This window comes from Natator depressus, chromosome 1 (assembly GCF_965152275.1).
Source record: "Natator depressus isolate rNatDep1 chromosome 1, rNatDep2.hap1, whole genome shotgun sequence".
NCBI classification, from domain to species: Eukaryota; Metazoa; Chordata; order Testudines; family Cheloniidae; genus Natator; species Natator depressus.
The window spans coordinates 111,623,940-111,646,668 of NC_134234.1; the positions used below are offsets into that span (position 1 = coordinate 111,623,940).

Consider the following 22,729-nt stretch of genomic DNA (forward strand, 5'->3'; position numbering starts at 1 on the left):
AGAAAAGTGTACTTATTTCTGGGGGTGGGAAAAAACAAACTTTATTTATGACCAACAATATCTAACCCCCTCAAACTTTATTAATTTAAAATTATTCAAAACTCTCAAAGCAGACTTGCTGAACCTACAGAAACACTTTTTGATATGTACTTTGACCATGAGAATGAGCCCAACGGAGGCAATTTTCCCTGGGCCTTTTTTCTCAGTTTGCCAAGTCCTCTGAACCTCCACTGTCAGATGCTGCTGAGTGGCAGCTATAGAAGACGGGCAGAAATCTGTGTCATTAGCAGCATGCAGTTTAAGTTAAGAATCTAGGAGAAAGAGAGAAGACAAGACAGACCATACATTCTGTCAAAGGCCATACTTTCAAAATGGCCAACAGACCCCTTCACAAAACTGAGGAGGACAGACACGTTCTGAAGGTTTATTTAGATTAAGAAAAGATGTCAAGACTAGCTCAGGGTTGACCTTGCTAAACTGAGATAATAGGTACCTGCATCTGCACTGGGGACAAGGCAGTAGTTAGGAAGGGGTGACACGCATTAGTCAGCCCACAGCAAATCTCAACCTCTTTTTTCCTAGACTAGGCAAACCTTAAATGACAGAGACAACACTCCTGTTCAGAGAAGCATTGAGACCTTTAACACATTCTGTACCGAGACAATTCATGGAAGCCATCTTGATGCATCTAAATGTCTCAAGACTAGCAACTATGGATTGATTAACTACTTGGCTACAAGGTCACAAGATTCAATTAAACTGGTGTTCTGAGAACTTGTCCCATCAAGAAACCTACTGGGAGCGGGGGAAGCAACTGAAAATAATAAAAAGCTAGTGGATAGAGAACTAGACTGGGACTCAGGAGACCTGGTTTCTATTCCTGGCTCTACTGCTGGCCTGTTGGATGATGTTAAGCAAGCCACTCTCTGTGCCTCATCTGTAAAATGGGGAAAATAATACTGACTTTCTTTGTAAAGTGCTTTGAGATCTACTGATGAAAAGTGCTATATGGAGCTTGTGACGGGTTCCCGCCGGGGTGCCAGCTTGAAATGGGCTACCCCTGAGCCCTCTGACCCATCCGCCTGGGCTCCCTCTCACATTGTGCTGCTATGACAAGCTGCAGACCTGTTCCTGATCTTACACTTCCACCAGCATACGCATAGGTAGGGTCACACCCAACTGCAGTTACATGCAGGCTTTCTGACTAGCCACTGCATGAACCAACAGTAGAAAGGCTAAAGCCAAGATAACTCTCAGCTCCCTAGGCACGCACCTCCTCTGGAGTATAAACCCAAAATTGTACCGTCTTGAGCTGCACAGGGAACTGTACAGTATAAGCTCATAGAGTTCACCTCCCCCACCCCCCCCTCAATATGGAGAGGAATATGCAACAGGCTTTTCCCCTTGAGCTATCATTTCCCATGCATTTCACTCAAACTCACTGGTTTAGATAAAGCAAAATCAAGTTTAACAACTACAAAAGATTTTAAGTGATTATAAGGGATAGCAAACAGACCAAAGCAGCTCATCTAGTAAATAAACAAAAATGCAAACTAAGTCTAAGATACTAGAAAGATAGGATATGAATTAGCAAATTCTCATCCTGGTTGATGATACAAGCAGGCTGCAGATTCTTAAGGGGCAAGCTGCACTTGCTTTACAGCTTGGAATCCCCAGGTCTTTCATACACAGGCTAGAAATCCCTTTAGCCTGGGTCCAGCACTTCCCCCAGTTCAGTCTTTTTTCCTCAGGTGTTTCCAGGAGTCTTCTTGTGTGGGGAGTGAAGAACCACAGATGATGTCACTCTCTGCCTTAAATAGCTTTAGTATATGCTGGGAACCCTTTTTCCCAAACTTAGTTTGTGGAAAAACACTGACATCCCAAGATGGCGTCCAGAGTCATGTGGCCTGATCACAGGCCCTTGCATAATTTGCTGAGTCAGAGCAGCCATTACTTACAGGCTGTCTGGAGTGTTCTCAGAAAGGCTCACCAGGTGGGAGATAAGCTTCTCCTATGACCTACTGTTTTCCCTAATGGCTCATTACCCTAAATAGGCCCTTCCCAACCAGCTATCTAGACTGAAAGCATCTTGCCTAGTGGGCATCACTCAGGTGTAACTACATTTGAAATACAGATACAAGTCAATATTCATAACTTCAGATACAAGCATGATTCATTCATACAAATAGGATAATCATATTCAGCAAATCATAACTTTTCCGATGACACCTCACATGTCCCATCTTGTACAAAATGCATTATAATTATGCCATAATCAAATCATAATAATATAACTATGAAGAATATGGGGTAGAGTGTCACAGAGCTAAATATCATTACTCTAACTGAAGTCTGCGGGAATGGTTGGGCATGGTCAGAAAGGACCTGAAATGGAGCATTTCAGAAAGAGCTGTAGCATTACGTGAACCTACCAGTCCTTCAAATCCTCAAAACTCTTTGTCAGAGGGGGGAGGTCCTACCTGCCCTTTGCCAGAAGCACAAGGGCTGAGTGTAGGAATCCTTTTAATATGGTATCTTTAGAAAAAAGTAGCACATGCCTACAATAGTAATAACTGGTGCAAAGTCTCCACTAAACTGACTATTTTGCAGGTCACAGTATATTTAAAATACTGATGAAGCATATAAACCTTTCAAGGGAAGGAAGTCACTGGGTGATTTTCAAAACATTGGTAGCAGTGGCCAATGGCAATCATTAGGTATGTTTCTACTTTTAGGTCAGATTAACATGGACAGTACAGTCAAGCCTCCTCGCATGCTGCTTTGGTACAGATATCACTTTTGCTCTTCATAACTTTCTAAGTCCCCAAATTTGTAAAACAGGGCAGGATTCTCTTCTCCACTACAGCCCGTTTACACTGCTGTGGCAGCGTACAAAGACTGTGAGAGCCCCGAATCCAGCCAGGGGAGGGTTCTCCCAGTACAGGCTTTGCACAAGGCAGTTTAGGCTGCCCTACAAGACCGCCACCACAAATCCCACTGTAGGGACTATGGTGGGGGCAGAAGCATAGCACAGGGCAATGTGGCAATTCTGGGTAGCAATGCCATCCATAGACAGCTGGGGACAGGCTACTATAACTTAGGCAGCTCTACATAAAGTTGTCTAAGGCTATGTCTACACTAGAGACCTTTCAGTGGCACAGATGTTTCGATGCAATTGCGCCGCTGTAAGGTCTCCGTCTAGCTGCTCTGTGCCGAGGGGAGGGAGCTCTCCTGCTGGCATAATTAAAAACCCCCACTGTGTGGCGGTAGCTATGTTGGCGGGAGACGCTCTCCTGCTAATATAGCACTGTCCACACCGGTGCTTCTGTCGGTGTAACTTAGGTCGGTCAGGGGTGTGGTTTTTCACACCCCTGACCGACAAAAGTGCTAGTGTAGACATAGCCTCAGTTATTCCACAGGCCTCACCATCCCAGAATCAGGAGGGCGCACACACGCCTCAGTCCCTCCTGCCCCGGGGTGCAAGTTCTGTGCTTCGTCTCACCTACAGCATGTCAGTTGTTCTTGGGGATTCCTCAGATACACACCTCCTGCTTTTATACTGATCTATCTGCAGTCACCTTCAGGATGGGGTGTAGCTGTAGTCCTGTCCCGGTACAGTACAGCTCTCATTACACGTGTGTCACTCTTCAGTTTAAGCACATGCCAAATCTTGACACCAGTCCAAGTAACCTGGCGTAGTGCTAGAGAACTCTGCAGGGGTGTGAAGCATTCTCTCCCTGCCCACAAGGTGGCAGCAGAGCCACCCTGCAGCCCCTACTTTAGCCTCATGGCAGAACAGGCTCTGCTGCTTAGTGACCCCTGTGTGTGAGGAAGGCCTGGAATATTCTCCTAAAGAGAAATCCTCCATTCCTGCTCCCACCTCCAACCACATCACCAGAGCTGCTGTACATGAAGCTGAGCTTTACGGTGCGCAGGAGCTCTCTATACTTTGGATAAACTCCTGGTATCCTGCCTCTCCCCCATTGGCTTCAAGGTCACCTCTGTACCAGCAGAAGGATGGGAAGAATAGGGCCTGCCTATATGTTATAACCACTGTCCCTCTAACGTGCTCCACTGCTGTCTCAGAAAAAAATGCAACACAGCTGAAAAGAAACGATAGGTACTGTACTATATCTATCAAATCTAGCAGTCGATGTACTTACATTGCTGGGCTTCCCATTTTTTATTTAGCTCCAAATGCAGCTTGACTTTACTTTGCAGAGCAGGTCTTCCCCACGTTGGAATGCCTGCCAGTAGCAACCACCCACGTTGGCTGCCTATTAAAATTCCATTGCGTTTTGACAACTCTCCAGAGGAACATTAAACTTTCTCAGAGCTGGTTGGGGGGTAAAAAATAAAAAATAATAATAAACTTCTCCATACTTAATTATTCCCTGCACCTTTGTAGCCAATTTAGAATCTATTGATCCCTGTGCCAATAAATGGTTTCTCCTTAAATTACCTAATACTTTGGGGGATAGTTTCACTGTCAAATTTATGCCTATTGCATGGCTAGCAGAGTTCTGTATTTTAACCACGCATACAATAGTTGTTCATTATATTTGTTTCTGTTCTCTTCAGTCACTGTGATGTGAGGTCTAAACATTCTTCCAGAAAAGCCCGTCTCACAAGCAAACTGTGAAAATTTTAATATATGTGCTAATTTACTGCCCTCCAGTGGAATCTGGATCTAGTTTAGGAGAGCTTGCTTTGAACGTCTGCACTTGTATTGTGCAAAGTCTCATTATCTTCATTTTACGTCACAGAAAGTGGAGGCAGCGATAAAGAAAATGTGAAAAAAATTATACCACAGCATCAGCTTAGTAAGGGGAGAAATATTGTTATTTGTTATATTTGGATGCATTTTAGGAAATTAAAGGAGCTGCAGTTTATCTTAGTTTTGTAGTGCTAACTAGAGCCTGATCTTGTGAGGTGCCAAGAGCTCTCAACTCCTGCGGGAGTCAATGGGAGCTGAGGGTGCTCAGCTGTTCCTGGAAAATGCTTAGCACCTCACAGGATTGGGACCAAAGGGAAACCAAATTATAATTTTTTAAGCACAGTTAAATGTAAAGCATCTCTAACAGCCAGGAAATAGTTTCATTTAGTCTTTACAAGACCCGTTCTTCCTTTCTGTTTGGAAAGTACCTAGCACATTATGATTTCTACCAAAAACAAAATACTAAATAATAATTAGTAATAATAGTTTAGCTGAGAATATTAAGCACTTTTAGAAACTAGCTTTTAAATAAACTTTAAAACTTTTAAACTTTGCATTTCCCTGTCTCGCTGACTCATTTTCCTCCTGATTTCTTTGGGATTTGATTGGTTCCCAAAGGCCCCCGTGTTGGATATCTTTCTGTTTCATGCTTTCTACAGCAACTTACAATATATTGTAGAAAGGAGGAAGCGTATGATTTAGTTCATGGCCGCAGTCCCCCTATCAGTGCATTCCAGAGATTAAAGTTTGTCAACTGGTGATTTTAAGTAAATGGTACTTACAAGAAATGAGCACTGCTAAGAGACTACGCTGCAGAAATCTTTGTTTACTTTCCACCTTAATTACTATTGCTTCTTCCAGAGTACTGTGCCATTTTACTGATTCTGTACACTTTACATCTGATTTATTACCTAGTACCACTTTTCTTTGTTCAGACCATGTCCACACCCACATTCCATTTGGGCTTGTTTTGGGGGGTAGGAAGTGGGAGTGCGTGGGTGGAATGAAGGTGTAAAAGAGAGTGCAAAGGACTATGCATAGCAATATGTGGTAAACGCCTGTTTGCTCCATCGTCCAGCCCATTGGTGATGCTGCAGTAGTGTAAAAGGCATCTAAAATCAACAAGAGGGGAGAATGCAAAGACAATCAGGAGTGTGGTGAAGCTGGAAGAGGGCATGTTCTATGTTAAATAGGCTCACTATTATGCTGTGGTCTTCTATGCAGCGAAGAAACAGGTAATAGCCCTGCCAATGAACTGGCTTTCTCTTTGGAAATTTGGGTGCTTTAAACTTACAGATGATGGGAAACAGTTTTCCCATTCAGGGAAAAATATTCAAGATTTCAAAAAAAGCTCCTGTCCTGAATTGGGACAAAAGGACAAAATCTTGAAAATTTTTGCAAACCAACAAACAGAAAAAAAAATTTGGTTCAACTTAAACATTTTGTTTCAGTTTGGATGATTTTTAGGTTTTTGTACTCTATTAACTCAAATTTAAAAACAAAAAGTTGTTCTGAACTCGGAAATCAGATTCTTTTTCTTTTAGAATATATCAAAATAGGACGTTTCAACAATTTCAAAACTTATTTTTTACAAAAAAAATAATCAAGTTGAGAAATTCATCTAAACCAGACCTTTCCTGCAGACAGATTTGGTTTTGATGAATCAACATTTTTCTACCAGAAAATAGTTTGTCAAAAAATTCCTGACCACCTCTTATTAAATTAGATTATTGCTATCCCTATTGGGCCCAAGCAGTTAGCAAATAGGGTTTTGCAGAGTGTTTCTGTTAGGAGAAATTGATGATGGAATCAGGCATTTACAAAGAATGTACATAAAGTCCTGTTTACCTGGACACAGTAGGACTCAAACAACAAGAGGCAGTTTTGTTGTTCATAATTCCAAGCCTCTTCCAGACAGAACTCTGCCCAAAAACTCTCTTGGCTTTCTCTCAGGGCCATTCTGCAAGTGCTTTTTTGGCTGTCTCTTTGGCTCACTGCTTCTCTCTGCCTACTTGTTGGCTGCTTCTGACTCTCAGACAGAGATAGCCACACAGCTGAAATCAACTCTATCCCCAGGTCATTCCATCTAGTCTTTGGATGGTGGCATCCATTGTTTCAGCAATCACTAAACAAAGAGGAATTTAATTGTTCCTTCGTTTAGCCTGAATGAAAGGTGCCTACCATGCCGAACAGCTTCAACAAGGTGGTGTGATTGCCCATAGATCAAAGTAACAAAGTTACTAAGAAAGTCTAAGTGTTCCTGTATCTACTGATCTACACTGCAGCTCTGAGTGTGCTACCCAGCTCAGGTAGACAGACACCTGCTATCTCTGCGTAAGCTAGTGCCCTAAAGATAGCCGTATAGCCAGGGGTAGCACAGGCACCAGCTAGCTGCCTGAATACATACCCGGGGGTCTGGGTGGGTTTGTACTCAGGTGGCTAGCCTGAGCTGCTGCCCGTGCTACCCCCATTTACACTACTATTTTTAGCATGCTAGCTCAAGCAGAGTTAGTGCATGTCTGTCTTCCTGAGCTGGGAGGCATGCTGCCACCTGCAGCGCAGAGGTACCCATAAAATCCCTCCATTGTCTCCCTCAGGCGCCCACATCAGCAGCACTGTTAGCTTCCGTGAGAAATGCTGTGGATGCCTCTCCGTGAAGCCTGCTAATACGACTTCTTCAGTCACGCTTTTAGCATCACCACCTGTCTGGATTTCTCCTGTGCGATTAAATGACTATGTTGCGCTAAGACTCAGCACATTCCTGCTGTAGTATTCCCAACCCTGCTAGCCCACACAGCCTGGGATATCAGTTTAGATTTCCAGCATGATAGACCATTGTGCTGCCACTGAACCACCAGGCCAGCTCTTTCCACGCAAATTACAAACCCTATTCTCACTCAGTTATACAAAAAAGATGTCCTCCTTTCAAGAGGTGTTGAAATAGACCCTTTTATCTGCAAACACGTGGCCTGCTTTTCAGAATCGCTGAGCATGTGAAGATCACAGTGACTTCAGTGGGATCAGAAGGTGCTCATCAACTCTGAAAACTGAGCCAACGTGCAAGCAGCCTCTGCCTAACATATTTGATTTATTACATCTGCCAGAAAGATCGATGTGGAGGTAACTGCTTCGGTATTGCTTAGTGTATCTGTATATGGAGAAAAAATGCAAATCCAATGCTGCTCCAGCAACCCCCCCATTAAAATGTTGGCATCTTAACGGAATGCTAGCACTTAAAAGAACACTGCTGTGTTCTGCTGTAGCAGGCTTCTGCAGCACAGTGGTTGGTATCAGAATGTCAATAAGAGACAATCATTTGGATAGTTTTTATATACCATCCACAACAGAATTAACCCGAACTCTGAAGCTGTGATCAGCACCTCCATAGTGTATATACTATAGCCACAGACTTGTCACAGAAGCACGAAACAAGATATTTTGACACTATCTGGCTACTTACTTGATTTCTGAAATAATTTGCCATTGTTAAGCAGGTATTTTGAACCCTGTAATAATAATACCTGGTGCTTATTTAAGAGGACTAAATATGCAGCAAGCCTAGGTATAAAATGGATTTATTTAAGGTCACCATCGAATTTCCTCTGAGTGTATTCCTTTGACTCAGCTCTGGATTTCTTTGCTTTTGTGGTTTGTGGTTCTGTGCGCATTAGCCAAAATCTTATAAAATGGGGATTACTGACCAGATCTTGTAGGGTGCTGAGAACCCGCAACTCCCTCACTTTTAAGGAGTTGCAGGTGGTTGGCACCTTAAGAATTAGACCCTGTAAAAGGAACCAACCAAGTGGTTTACTGGGGCTTAAGTGCTTATTAATCTCAAAGGTCAGCTAAACCACCTTAACCATGGTAGTCAGGATTCCTTACACTATTATTATGATTATCTGCCATCTAGAAATCACAAAGCACACTAAACATAAATATTAAGGAAATGTCATTCTCTCTCTGCTGTTGTTTGGTTTGTTTACATTTCTTTAACTGGCTTCCCTCCCCTCCTTCCCCAAAATGGGAAGTACTACAGATTTCAGGCATTAAAGAGAGCTTCTGAAGTCTGGGATTTTTTTTTTCCAACCAGCAGTTACAGCTCCCAGCTAGCAGTAGAATTCTACAAATGAGATTCCTCGTTCTCAGTTACTGGCTGATGGTGACCTTTCCGATTCTGTTTCTGAAGAACAGCAATCATAAGAGAAAAAAAACAAGGTAACAAATGCGTTGAGAATACTTCACAGATGTTGCAAATCTGCACCATTTGCTCTTTACTTCCTGTGCTAATACCAATACAATTATTTGAATATACGGTTAAGATAAGGGAACATTCCAAAAGTCTGCATTTTAAAATCTTGCATCGTTTTCACAGATCAACCATTTATTTCCATGCAAATGGAAACTGATCACCAGCAGTAGAGAGCCAGAACTTGTGTTGGCTCACCTGGGTGATAACACAACAGATCTTGTGCTGTGCTCTCAGCAGAGTTGTGACTTGCCTCAGACCGGCTTCTTCCACTGGTATCATTCCACACTTTCTAAAACACAGTTCTTCAAAACCAAACAAACACAGTAAAAGCAGCAGCACTGCAGAACATTACCCAGCAGAGAACGTGGAAACTGAAAATAGAAGTTTTCGTGTATGTCTCTTCAAATATTATAGTTTTCAGCTACAGTGAAAATAAGACTTTCCAGTGGCCAAAGTCCTCAGTTTCCCTTCCTGAGGGAAGGTGTTCCTGAGGCATCGTAGAGTAACCATAAAGCTGCCAGTGGCAGCTGGAGATTCCCTTCATGTGGTTTCCTCTATGCCACCTGTAGTATAGTAAATGTGTCAGGGTAACCCAGAGGCACGGCTCTGGCACACGCTGCTCTAGCAGAATGGCTCCTAGGGGAGCATGTTCCAGCCAGTGTGACTTACAGCAGCCCTAAAGTTGCTTTAAGTTATCTCGTGGGGGAGACTGAACAAGCCCCTGGCTGCCCCAAGGATTAAGGGAATAGCAATGTTCTTAGAACCAACTCCCTCCATCCTGCAAGTGCAGTGCTGGGCACAGCTTGGCTGGACTCAAGGATCTGTCTTTAGTAGATGGAAGTAAGAGGCAAGCATTGTGTGTGGGAGTATGCAAGGGAAAGGATTTTGTTGCTGGAGAGGGACATGAGCCAACCAGTGCCCCACCCTCTCTTGTGATCCTAGTGCCCCTGGAGGGAAGAGCAGGAATGCTCAGTAATGTCAGCCAAGTACATCTGTTGTAGCCAGAGGAAGAAGTAATCTATTGATTGCTTCTTCATTAAAGATTCTGGCACCAGGGCAGGGGCAGACTGCTAGCAGATCTGACTCTGATAATTTTATGGCAGAAGGGGTAAGGAAAGCAAGTTGTAACCAGCTTTTCTTTCTCCCTGGATCCTGCTGCAATAGATGATGGTGAATCACGTCATGAATAATTTGCTAATGTAGGCCCTGATCCTGTAAACCCTTGTATATGTGAGTAGAGCTGGAAAGGAAACGGTTTTCCCATCCTGAGAAAATGTTCGCAATTTCTAAAATTGTCCTGTTCTGCACTGGGATGAAACCAAGACTTTTCAAAGGTTTTGAAAAAGAACAGAGAGTTTCACGCTCCCTCTCCCCACTCCAGAATAGGCCCGTGGTTAGGGCATTTACCTGGAATGTAGGACACTAAGGTTCCGTTTCTTGCTTTGCCTGATTCAGACTAGGACTTGAACCTCAGTCTCCAATAGTCTAGGTGGATGCCCTAGTGACTAGGTTATTCTAGGGCAGATCCTTCACTTTCTGGTTTTGACCACGAATTCCATTCTGATCCTAAGAAACCTTTCCAACTGAAAGGATTAGAAAAACAGATATGTTCCCACCATAAGTTTTGACAAATCAACATTTTCTAATGAACAAGTCAGGAAATTTCTGACCCGCTGCATGTGTGTGTAGTCCCATTATGATCAGCAGGACTACTCATGAACACAAATTTACACATGTGCATAAATGGTTGTGGGCTTAGAGCCTTACACTGCTAGTTGCTCATTACTGCGTCCACATCTGTGAAAATGGATGTCAGCTGTACAAAAATATGTTAATCAACCAACCACAACCTCTTTCTCTTGCTCTGTTTACCTCTATCCTGTCTTTATTTATATGAAAACTTTATCAGAAAGACCACATCTGCCCTGTCCACACTAGCATTAAGCTAAACAGGTTTGAGAACTGTTTCATGAAGGTGTTTTTTTCACGGGGCTGAGCAAACCAATTTGAATAAAATAAGAACTAATCTGAACTCTCACCCCAAACTCAAGCTGAACCTGCACTGCAAGGTTTTTTAAGCTTCAACAAAGTAACTTCGTTTTTTTCTCTGTGCCTCAGCCATTCCTGGTTCCAGAGGGGACCACAAATAGGGGTACCAAAATATGGTGCTGTTCTCACCAGATTTCTAGCACAACAGAAGGGATGCATTTGTGGTCAAAGCACAGGGCGGTAAGTCAGGAGAGCTCAGTTCCCTTGTGGTCTCTGCTACATCATTCCTGTGTGACTTTGGGATAGTTATTTGTTAATTTCTCTGGCCAGATTTTCATTGTTGCTGGTTTTTGTGGGCATGATATTGTGCCTATGATTATTTCCACCCACAGTTCATGGTAGGCTTTTTCCCCCACCTTTTAAGACTTCTAAGTAGCTGACTGTGCTTATTTAACAGATACTTAGGTCTTGGTTCTGAATGCTGAGTATTCTGTCTCTGATTCAGCAAAGCACTTAAGTACATGCTTAACTTTATGTTAAGCCACAGTGCTCAGCACCTTCTGGGAATCAAGTCCTTAGATGGATAAATGGAAGGATATGCACAAGTGATTTATAGTAGGTGCAAAAATTAGGGCACAATTAATTGTGCCTACAAAACATAAGACCATGTTGAGGTCTATTTAAAATCAAGCTGTAAGTGTCTTATTATCTTCACCAACTTTTTTGAGATTCACCCATCACTTGTATTTTGGTTCCTTCAATAATTACTCGTGGAAGAAAAACTGTTATGTCCTTCCTGGAGATGGTTGATGTCCAAAAATATTGCCTCCTCCTGAATGTACAATGTAATAATTAAGTACTGATTTACTGTTGCTGAAAGGTCATAACTTCCAGATATAGTTTCAATATACCAGATCTGTGGAGAGACAGATTTTTAGCATTTATTACCTCCATTTCTTCAATGTACAGTACCCATAAAGAATTAGATATGTCCACACAACTCCCACAGGAAGGGAATTTTGCGGCTATGCGCCATCAATGAATTATTTTACTGTTGAAGAGGTCAGATCATACATAGCAATTAAAGTTTTATGTGTAGTTTGATCCATGATGGCTCCCTTTTGATGTAAGAGGAAAAAAACAAACAGATTTGTGCTCATTGTCATTAGGGAAGCATGTCCAGAAATCTTTGCTGCCTGGCCTAAGCTAGGGCCATTAAGCTTACTTTGGCTCTGTCCCATTTTATCTTTAACACCTTTTGAATGAGTGAAAAGGGGGTAGAGTGTAAAGGAGAACTTGTTCCCAGTCTATGAGGAATGAATCTGAAATGGACTGACAGTCTCTCCCTGCTCTTGAACAGAACTTTCGGCATTTCACATTCTGTTGGGAGCAAATAGGTCTATGTCCAGACTTCCCCACTGAGTGAAGATTTCATTTATCACTGATGTCTTCAAAAGACCATGTGTGCAGCGTTTTTGCTGATCTGGATGGCTATTGTGCTTACCCACTGGACGTAGATATATCTTGTGCTCTATACACCAGTCCCAAAAAGCTATTGCTTCTTTGCATAGATGAGTGGAGTGAACATTTACTCGCTTGTTCAGATAGTACACAGTGGTTGTATTGTCCACTGCTGCTTGTACCAACCCAGGTGGTGATTTTGCAGCGGGAAGGACTAGATAGCCCATTGGATGGCCCTAAAATTCAGGATGTTGATATCACAGATCCGAGAGAACATCCCCTCGCAGCCACTCACTAGGACCACTCTCTAAGCCTCTCTGCTCTGGATCCCCAGAGTGTGTTTTGCTTCTGGAGTCTCAGAAGGCTGCAGCACTGGTTCCTCCTTTGGCCTCTCTGACATATTTCCTGGGCACTGACTTTCAGACAGCAAAGGGATGGGAGGAAAGAGGACAGGCCTCAAACTGAATTGCATATTTGCTGTGTACTGTCTCTAGAATCCGTCTCTCTGAAGTTATTGATTGCCAGTTGTGGCAAAAATGGCACCAGTAGTCTCCAGACTCTTGGTCCTCATGTCAAATCTGAGGATGCCCATGTGGTCTTGATGAAGATGAAGCTGATGTTTGTTTCCCTCTACAATGGAATTTAAAGCTCCTCCTCCTATGCTGATGTTACTGTTGAGGAGGGTTTTGATATTGTTGGTAATTACATGGTTGATAGAAGTACAAAGAAGTGGAAGGAGGATACTGTCTCTGATATCTAAACAGAGGTATTCCAGATCTCCTTCTGGGAAGCTGAGATCCACCCAGAAATCTGGCTGGGGTTTGAATATTTCTCATTCTTTCCAGAACATCTATTTTAGAACTGAACAAGTCTTCCCCTTAAAACAGAAGATATTCCACCTTTGCTCTTTTCTCTGGTGGAAGTACTGGAAATCTCAACCCCCCATAATGTTTTAGAGATATCACAGGGACTACTGCCCTAGTCGAAATATCTGAAAAGTCAAAGGATGATCTGAATTCATGTTATGCAACACTTTGTCCTTCAGCAATGAGGGCATTAGCTAATTTTCATCATTCAAAAGATTCTTAATAAATATCTACATTTTTTCCAGAGCTTGACATCAGTGCCTGGAAATTTGCTACGCTCATGCCTAATGTAGCAGATGAGAAGACCTTTCTTTCCAACATGTCCATTTTCTTCCTAACACATTCATTCTCTTACCCTCCTTATCACATGGTGTTGCATGAACTTCCCCCCTTTAAATCTCTGTACTGCAGCACTGACCATCAGAATTCTGGGCTGGATGTGTATGGAACATACAAAAAAAACCCTGTCTTTAATTAGCTGCTAAACTTTATTAGCCTTTTTGACATTATTTGAATTGATGAAGGTGAAGATCAGATTGCTTTTACAGGGTGAGACAGTCCATCTAAAAGATTAAGTGTAATACCACATCTAAAAGATGCTCCTGGGATGTCAGATATTGGGTGGAAAGTCTCCTCAATAGAGATACAGGAAATCCAGAGAGTCTTTGTCATTTTATCTGTAAACTCATGGGAAAAGAACTGCATCCTCTGAAGGAGATGAGCAGTTGTAATCCCCGCACTCTCATCTGGGGATGTCTGGTCCTCTGAGTCAGGATTCATTTCATGAGATTGTTCAGCCATCAGTGGTTCCTCTTCCTCTAAAACAGTGTCTGGTACAACTGTAGGGGACTGAACCCTACCCTTGCGTTGCATAGACAGATCCTGAATATTTGCATCTGAAGGTTGCAATCTCTTTCAGATCTGTGGTGGTGAAGGATTTTTGGATAGAAGGGTTGTTGTGGCCGTCAGTATTATCCCAGAGAGGAAGGGCCAGTATGGCCATCTCACCCATGGAAGAACTTGCCATTCTGGCCAAATATCCATACTGGGATCCAGGTGATAGAATATAGAATTATCTGGATCTTTCTGTTTCAAATGGCAGTAGATGAAAGTGCCACTACAGAACTTTTAGTGCATGTTAGCAGGCTCCACACAGTCATATTGTGTGTGATAGGCTAGAGCACTTAGATTTACACCTTGGCTTCCCATGCACTAAGTCTCCGTAACATTCCTTGGGTCTCAGGGCCAGGAGGACCCCTTCAGCAATGGTGGGGAATCGGTGCTCGTGGCAGGTGGGTTGATGCATCCTGGTTCACAGTTGAGCCACTGGATAAGTGATAGCTCAGGCCTCCTGGCTGAGGGCTAAACAGAGAGATAGTCAAGGGATCAGGCCTGTGGCGTAAGGGCTGAGCAGGCAAACAGTCCATGGCTCAGGCCTCCTGGCCTAGGGGTCAGTGCTCATTCAGCCCCGAATGGAGGGCCTGGGGGTACAGGACCTGGGCCCGCCCTGCTCCACCAGGTCCCAACCAATGCCCTAGAGGCAACAGGTGGTCCTGCCACTGGGTCAGTGGGGAAGTGTGGGGTCGCTGCCTTGTCCTCCAGCAATACAGACGAGTCAATGTCTCGCTTTCCTGGGCTACTTCCTACCGGCATCTGGTGGAGCTGCTCCGTGATTGCTGGGGCCTGGTTCCTTGTCCCCACATCAAGTGGCTCACTCTCCGTTTCCCCTCTGGGTCTCTGTCTCCCAGGGCAGCGGATGGCCTTCTCTCCAGGTCGGTTCAGGGGAGTTGTCGTCCGCCACAGCTGGTTGAGGGCTCTGCTGGCAGTTTAAGTGATTAAATCACTTAAGTGATTTTTAAGTGCAATATGTGTTCATGCTATAGAGTCAAGGGATACATCTTACATTGCAAAAATAAACCACACAGCAACAAGTCTCAGAACCTGGGTCCACTGACTCAGGCTCACGGGACATGGGCAACAGGGATAAAAACAGCAGTTTTGGCCGAGGCAACACATAGGGGGGCACGCAGCGTCATGTGCCCCCCCACCCCCGATTTCTGCCAGGATTTATATTTTTATTTCTTTTTTTGTGGGGAGTGGGTTCAAAATACTGCCAGAACCTTTACATTGGGGCCCCCTCACCCCATTATCAACAGTTACATGTTGCCTCTGAGTGTTGGTATTCCCACTCGGGCTGGAGCCCAGGCTCTGAAACCTGGCAAGGGGGATAGGTCTCAGAGCCTGGGATCCAGCCCAAGTGGGAACATCTACACTTCTATTTTTAGCTCTGTAACGTGAGCCCCACAAGCCCAAGTCAATTGACCTGAACTCTGAGACTTGTGGCCAGAGGGGGGTTTTTTTGCACCCGACATTGCTAAATAGTTTTTGTTTTCTTGTAACTTTCTAAAACTTATCACACCTTTTTTGGCTGAAGCTTTCCATATTTTGTCTCTGCCCCAAAATAGATTATTGTGCACTCTTTGTCATCTAGCTTTGGGATGAGTGAACCCTTTTCCCCATGGAAAAAATAATTCTAACTACATTTTTTTCAGCCAGGCTACAGGCAAAACTGACTGAAACTTGTCAGAGACAAAGCCCTCAGTCGGGATTGTGTGCTTTTTTCAGCTTGGAAAAAAATAAAGGTTTTGATTTAACAAAGTAGGGAGCGTACAAAAATGATCTACTGAACAAATTCAGCAGACAATTGTGTTAAGCTGTAAGGTGAGCCACTCAACAGAGTTGCACTGTGTATGTATGCACAAACTTGGGAATTTCACACTGCCTGATTGTGTCTTGTGAATATTAAACTTCTAATCTCCCGGTCAGCTTTCTACTCTGCCTTTTCTTCTGTAAAGTTTTGATTTTAAATGTGTGATCACATGCCATTCAAATTTGCCAGGCTCTCAAGTTTTGCACTGGGACCTCCAAAGTCCAAGAGTTCTGAAGTCTGTGATCGGAGAGCTGGTCCTCAAAACTGCTCCATGCCTCCCCTGTTTGGATGGTGAGGTTCCTAGGCACTTCCCTTTCTGGGTATTGAGACCAATCTCTGTCCCACTTGTCTTTATGGGAAGCATTTCCCAAGTCTCCTCCCAGATGACTTCATGCCTCACCTGTTCCTATAGTAAGTGTACACTCCTTGAAGTACACATATATTAATGCTGAAGTTAAACAAATTCACACTTCAGAGAAAAAAGAAAAGGAGGACTTGTGGCACCTTAGAGACTAGCAAATTTATTTGAGCATAAGCTTTCGTGAGCTACAGCCCACTTCAGCGGCTGCATCCCTTCACTTCAGAGAGGCAGCAATACAATACTTATGAGACACCTGTCTGCACCTGGAGGAAATGCACATTTGTGCAATTTAATTCAGGGTTTTCTTTCTTCCAAATCTTGATTTTAAAAATAATCCAAACTAGGAAATTAAATTAAACAACTATATTAATACAATATTAAACTCACACACATTAAAAAATGAGTATGTGTGTATATATATATAACCCAGGGATTGGCAACCTTTGGCACGTGGCCCATCAGGGAAATCCGCTGGTGGGCCAGGATGTTTACCTGGATGTTTACCTGGGCCAGGATGTTTGTTTACCTGCAGTGTCCACAGGTTCAGCTGATCGCAGCTCCCACTGGCCGTGGTTCCCCGTTCCAGGCCAATGGGGCTGCAGGAAGTGGCGCAGGCCAAGCGATGTGCTAGCCGCCGCTTCCCGCAGCCCCCCGCCCGGTTGGCTTGGAACTAGACAAATTTGAACTAGACAAATCTGGCTATCGCAGCAAATAAGCATTCCAGACCAGTAAACGTCTGTGTAGTCTGAAAGCAACTGAAACGTATTAAATTATTGTACAACTGGTTACCACTGAAATTCTCTCAGTGAAATTTTGGCCCAGAACAGTCTCAGAGCCAATTTTTAATAAAAATACTGGGTTTGCAATATTTATACAGTACCTCTCCCAAGCTCTGCTATAATTAGGATTCAGTTTAATAACAGTATGTCTTAAGACTATATCTTGGAATGCCTCCAGAGTAACCATACTTTGGTAGCTATAACTTTTGGCCAATTTAAACATATTTGACCACTAGCACCATCACAGGACTATTTTCCAAGATTATATTGTCCAAAAAAAAAAAAAAGTTTCCCAACCTCCCAGCCTCTAGATTTAGGACAATTTATCCCTGATTTTCTTTTATTTCTGTTTTTCAAGAGTAATATCCTGAAGAAATGTAAGTACTCTCTAATTCAGTCTTTTCCCCACCCACTCAGTTACCTGCCTCAGCTAGCCCGGTTGCTAGAAGGAACATATAGTGAGTTAATTGCCTGATGGTAGAGTGATATAATCTTTATTTAATCTATTTAGTGTTTAGAACTGTAAACTTTGGGGGTATCTCAGTTAATTGAGCACTAATATATTATAGGTCTTGTGCTAGAAGTTGACACAATGCAGTAATTGAACGCTCACTGGAGACTTAAGAAAGCCTTTGAAAGTGTCAGAGAATTGCCAACTGACGCTTCTTAAAGGATAGTTAGCATCTGCAATAACCAAAGTATTACAACCACACCTCAACTATTTGAGATTTTTACTTTGTAAAATCCCTGCAGCAATGGTACCACTAAATATATTTTTCATCGTGCTGTAGAAGGAGTTACACCTCCTTTCCCAGTTTTTTTCCAAAAAACATTGCAAAAATGTGTAAATAGCATTAGCTCCCCTTCAGAATCGTTTATGAAAAATTATGTTCAGACTCTATAGCCAATATTTTAAAAAAAGAGCCTAACATTTTTCATCTGAAAATATTTCTAAAAGAAGTTACCAGAGATGCAGCTGTCACAAAGATTGTGATGAATTCTTTTAAACTACTGTCATTCTACCTAATACCTAAAGTTAGGCTCCTAAAGCTATGGCTTATTAGTCAAAAGTGCTGAGCAGTCAGCAGTGTCCACTGAGGTCAGTTCTATGTGGCCGGGGCATTCTCCCTGGCTCCTGTGAAGGGGGGATCCTCAGAAGGCCAGTTAAGCTGCAGGTGTAACAGTGCTCACAATCTGCCCTCCTGCCCCAACTTCACTAGATCTTAATAAGGACTGTAGAATTAGGCTCCGTTACGCAATTGTAACAGGGGGCGGGGGAATGGTCAGGCAATATTCTGTATAACTGTACACTCCCATTCTTCCTGCTTACCTGAAACATAGGGCAAAGCTGTGTCTTTTGGGGACTTTTCAGAATGCATTACACAGAGTTAAATCCCAGGGCTATTGTATGTAAAACCTTCATAAACAGATGTTAACAATTCCCAGTCAATTTGAAAGACAGAGCAGGATACAGAGTAGCAGCCGTGTTAGTCTGTATTCGCAAAAAGAAAAGGAGTACTTGTGGCACCTTAGAGACTAACCAATTCAGTTGAGCATAAGCTTTCGTGAGCTACAGCTCACTTCATCGGATGCATTCAGTGGAAAATACAGTGGGGAGATTTATATACATGGAGAACATGAACGAGTTTTTTCATGAAGTTGATAATTTCCACTCCATACGGCTAAATTCAGTGCCTTGCATAATGCAGGATACGTTTTCTTAGTAAAACAAATGTTTAACGCACACAAAACACATTGTATATAGTATGAAATATTGTAATAGTATTTGGAATACTACGAATAACTTTTAAACACAAGCTATTAGCCAGTCAATCTACAGCTGTTCCTTATACAGACTTTCGACCCTTCCGTTTCTGTTACTCACATTCCAGTATAAGGCTTCAGCATAACATTTTCTATGCTTTAGCACACACATCGTAACACATTCCCCTCTGATAGTCTTTCAGAGGTGACTTCTCAGATTTAGAGTGTGCCCATAGTGTGTGTGGGTCACCCAGACCCATCAGAGCTTGAGAAATGGCAGCAGCTCAGCCCTTTCATTTCAGAACCCAGTCAGAAAACAAGCCATCTGCGGGGGGCTCCACAGCTTGCAGCACCCCAGCCCTGGGCCTAATAGCTGCCTGGTTTTCTCAGTTGGCAGTGAAGCAGAAGTCGATAGCCTGTATCCAAAGTGCTGTAGGGATTGCGACCCAGCCCTCACAACAAAGACAATTCTTGGTCCTGCATTGATCTGAGTCCACGGGGCTACTTGTAAATATTCTGTTTATAACATTCTGCCCCCCCTCCCACGCACACACAGTTTTGCTCTTTGGTTGGCTCAACTCTCAGAGGATAACTAAGACATGAACTCTCAAGGTGGGTTGCCCACAGTGAAAACTTTTGATATAGCCTCAGAATGTCTGGCATGTCTGGTCACTTCTACACTCTGTTCTGGAAGTTTTGGGGTCTTTTCTAACTGAGTGACCCTGCCCTGCTCTCTGCATATGTTCAAAGTCACAGAGTATCCCACTAAGATCCAAGTCCCCTACCCACGGCTTCTCTTCCCCTCCCCAGGAGAAACAAAGTCTAACGCTGCGGTACAAAGCATATGGGTTACATAATGACAGCCTGCTCTCAAGAAGAGTAAAGGGCTTTACTTTTAAAGTAATATTTAGATTTTTTTCATGGGTGTGTCTCTTTTGAGCTTTATATAACTTCAGGCATTGCTTGGTTTTAATTATAAAATGTTCATACTTTGACAGCAGACTAGAACTGATCATCTTCACAACCGCTCTCAAAACCAACTCCCAACTTGTGAATGAAGCAGCCTTAACTTTGAAGAGTAAAAAGGGGGAGCAGTAGGGAAGAGGACAAAATACAAACCGAAAGAGAAAAACATTAAGAATATTTATGAATGTGTATGTTATAATGACTGATCGTATCTTTTCAGATAAAGTATCAAGAAAATATGGCTCCTCTGGGTGAACATAAATGGACTCATGTGTTCCCTTTTCTGGTGGTAGGTATTTAATTGCCTAAGGTATAACCACCTTGCAAAGATAGCTGTCATTTGTGTGTGTGTGTGGTGTGTGTGTGGGGGGGTGTTTGTTTTTAACTTCAGTAAATTAGCATAGCACTTCTACAAACAATTGAAAAGACAGGTTCCTGTCTCAATTTAGCAGCCCATTCCTGTTCATCAAAGCAAAAAGCATGTGCTTAACTTTAGTCCCCTGCTTTAGTCCCATTGACTTCAACAGGACGTAAGCATGTGCTTAAATGCTTCACTGAGTTGGGGTCTCAGTGCTCACATCCTAGTCAACTGAATTCAACCCTGGAGTTTTAGGGCACCACCCATTTTGCTGGAATGTGTGTTTTAAAACACCCATAATTCATTCTATCTTCAATTCCAGGCAGTAGCATTAGGATGTTTTGCACTAAAAGTCAATCCATCCACCTTCCAAACCCTAGCTGTTTGGCAAGGATAACATGTCTGTAATGGGAAAACTGGTTGATTAAATTAAATATTTTAAATGTTTAACCTTTCGTGACAGGTGTCGCTGGTGTACTCTGCTAATGCTGAGTATTCTAACTGCGGTGAAAATGAATACTATAACCAGACCACTGGAATGTGCCATGATTGTCCCCAGTGCAAGCCAGGAGAAGAGCCTTATATGGTAAGTTCAGTCTCAGACTTACTGTGAAATGTCACACCCGAGGCTGAAATAGGAAAAAATGGCCTACAAAAACTAAATATATTGTTCATAATGGATTGTTTTTACATTGGGTATAAGTTATGAAAATGCAGTTTAGTGTCTCTGTGCACTGCTAAACAGAAGTGGTTATGGATCTCAGATATCTACTACCGACCATACCAAATATATGATGCTCAGCAGACTGCTGAAAGTGCCACCTGAAATCCTTGGATAAAAGATGCTGTACAAGTGCAAAGGATTCTTGGTTCTTTAAAAGTATTATTCATTTTTTAAAGATAGACATGATTTCTAACATGATTTTATTATATTTGTATTGGAGAGAGAAAGGAAAGAAACTCAGACCCAATCCAGGAAGCATTTGAGCACATGCTTAACTTTAAGCCTGTATGACTAATGTGCTTAAATGCTTTGTTGGATTGAGGTCTTACTCTTTTATGCTTCTGTAAACTACAGCCCAGAAATAGTTTCTTAAAAGTAATACTTTAAAACAGTTCTTATGTAAAAAAATTATACACACACACACACAATTTTGCCAGTAGGCTCATCTTGGTTCCAGTATTTCAGCTAATCAGCCATTTAAAAACCTGACATTAACACTGGAGATTTTGTGTGATGAATAGCGTGGAGTGCTTGCTGACCTCCTCCGCCCACAGAGAATTTAATTTTGCTTTCCTGCTAAAATACTTTGGCATTAAAGAAACTTGGAAACCTCTGCAACATTTTAAATTACAGTTCCCAAATAGCCATTTAATTTATAGCAGATAATTTGCACATTAAACATAAATTACTGAAAACCTTTTTAATAGGCTAAATTTCCAATTGTAAATTTTGCACAGTTGCTAATCCTGAATAAATATGTTTGTAATAACCAGTTGGTTTTAGTTCAGAACACCAGTGATGTTTTATTTAATCTAAACTGAATGCTCATCTGGGAAATCAGAGTTAGGGGGTTACTGAGTATCATGCAAACATTGCCATAAGAGAAGCACTCTGAGCCTCTTCCCTCCCCACCAATGAAAAGATCTCTGATATTCCTGCTGGGACAATAATGCTTCACGCACATTTTTCTGCTTTAATCCCTAATCTTCAATGGCCTAATGTAGTTAATTGTTTTTGGCAAGGTTCAAATTTCTTGGTCAAGGTATAGTCGTGATCTAGTCTCCAGATAAAATAATAAACAAAACCCAATCATAATAAGTAAATAAAAAGATTTTGGGGTCCGTTCAAAAGCGTTCGGCGGTCCGGATTTTGCCCCCTGCCCTAATGTATCGTCATCATTTTTCCAGTTGAGGAGTGAATGAAACTCACTTCTGAGTCTGTCAGGAATATAATATAAATAGCTAAAGGGGGTCGCTTTTGAGAAAAACAAAACAGTCTCTCCCCTTTCCCTTCCTAAAAAATCACATCATGCCATCTCCTCATCATTCTTCAGCCTTATCAGTACAGATACCAAGAGACTAAACCACAAACTTGGCTCTCCTATTTGGTATTCCATAGCACTGCAAAGCCAAGGGGCCAGACTAGAGCATTCTCTTTTCCTACATGGTAGCACCAAGTGCAGTTCTGTCATACAGTGTCTGTCTGTTGTTATAGACTTGTGGCTATGGCACCAAAGATGAAGACTACGGCTGCGTTCCTTGCCCGTCTGAAAAGTTTTCTAAAGGAGGTTACCAGATATGCAGGCGTCACAAAGATTGTGAGGGATTTTTTCGAGCCACTGTCATGACACCTGGTGATACAGAGAATGATGCAGAATGTGGGCCTTGTCTCCCTGGGTAAGGATATAACCATGAATCTTTACAGACGTGTCCTTCAAAGTGCCCCGAATGTCTTTTCCACATTGACACCTCTGACCTCCTCCTAGTTCCTCCCCATTGGTTATAA

General features: G+C 42.5%; 1 protein-coding gene across 1 annotated transcript in view; it reads left to right on the forward strand.

Moving 5' to 3' along the window:
* The window catches only part of EDAR (ectodysplasin A receptor), a 116,421-nt gene that overhangs the window by 33,497 nt on the left and 60,195 nt on the right, over window positions 1-22,729 (forward strand). The window contains exons 2-4 of the mRNA XM_074964376.1: window positions 20,083-20,151; window positions 20,684-20,806; window positions 22,439-22,620. Of these exons, the coding sequence (XP_074820477.1) occupies window positions 20,083-20,151; window positions 20,684-20,806; window positions 22,439-22,620 (374 nt within the window). The remainder of the gene's footprint in view (window positions 1-20,082; window positions 20,152-20,683; window positions 20,807-22,438; window positions 22,621-22,729) is intronic.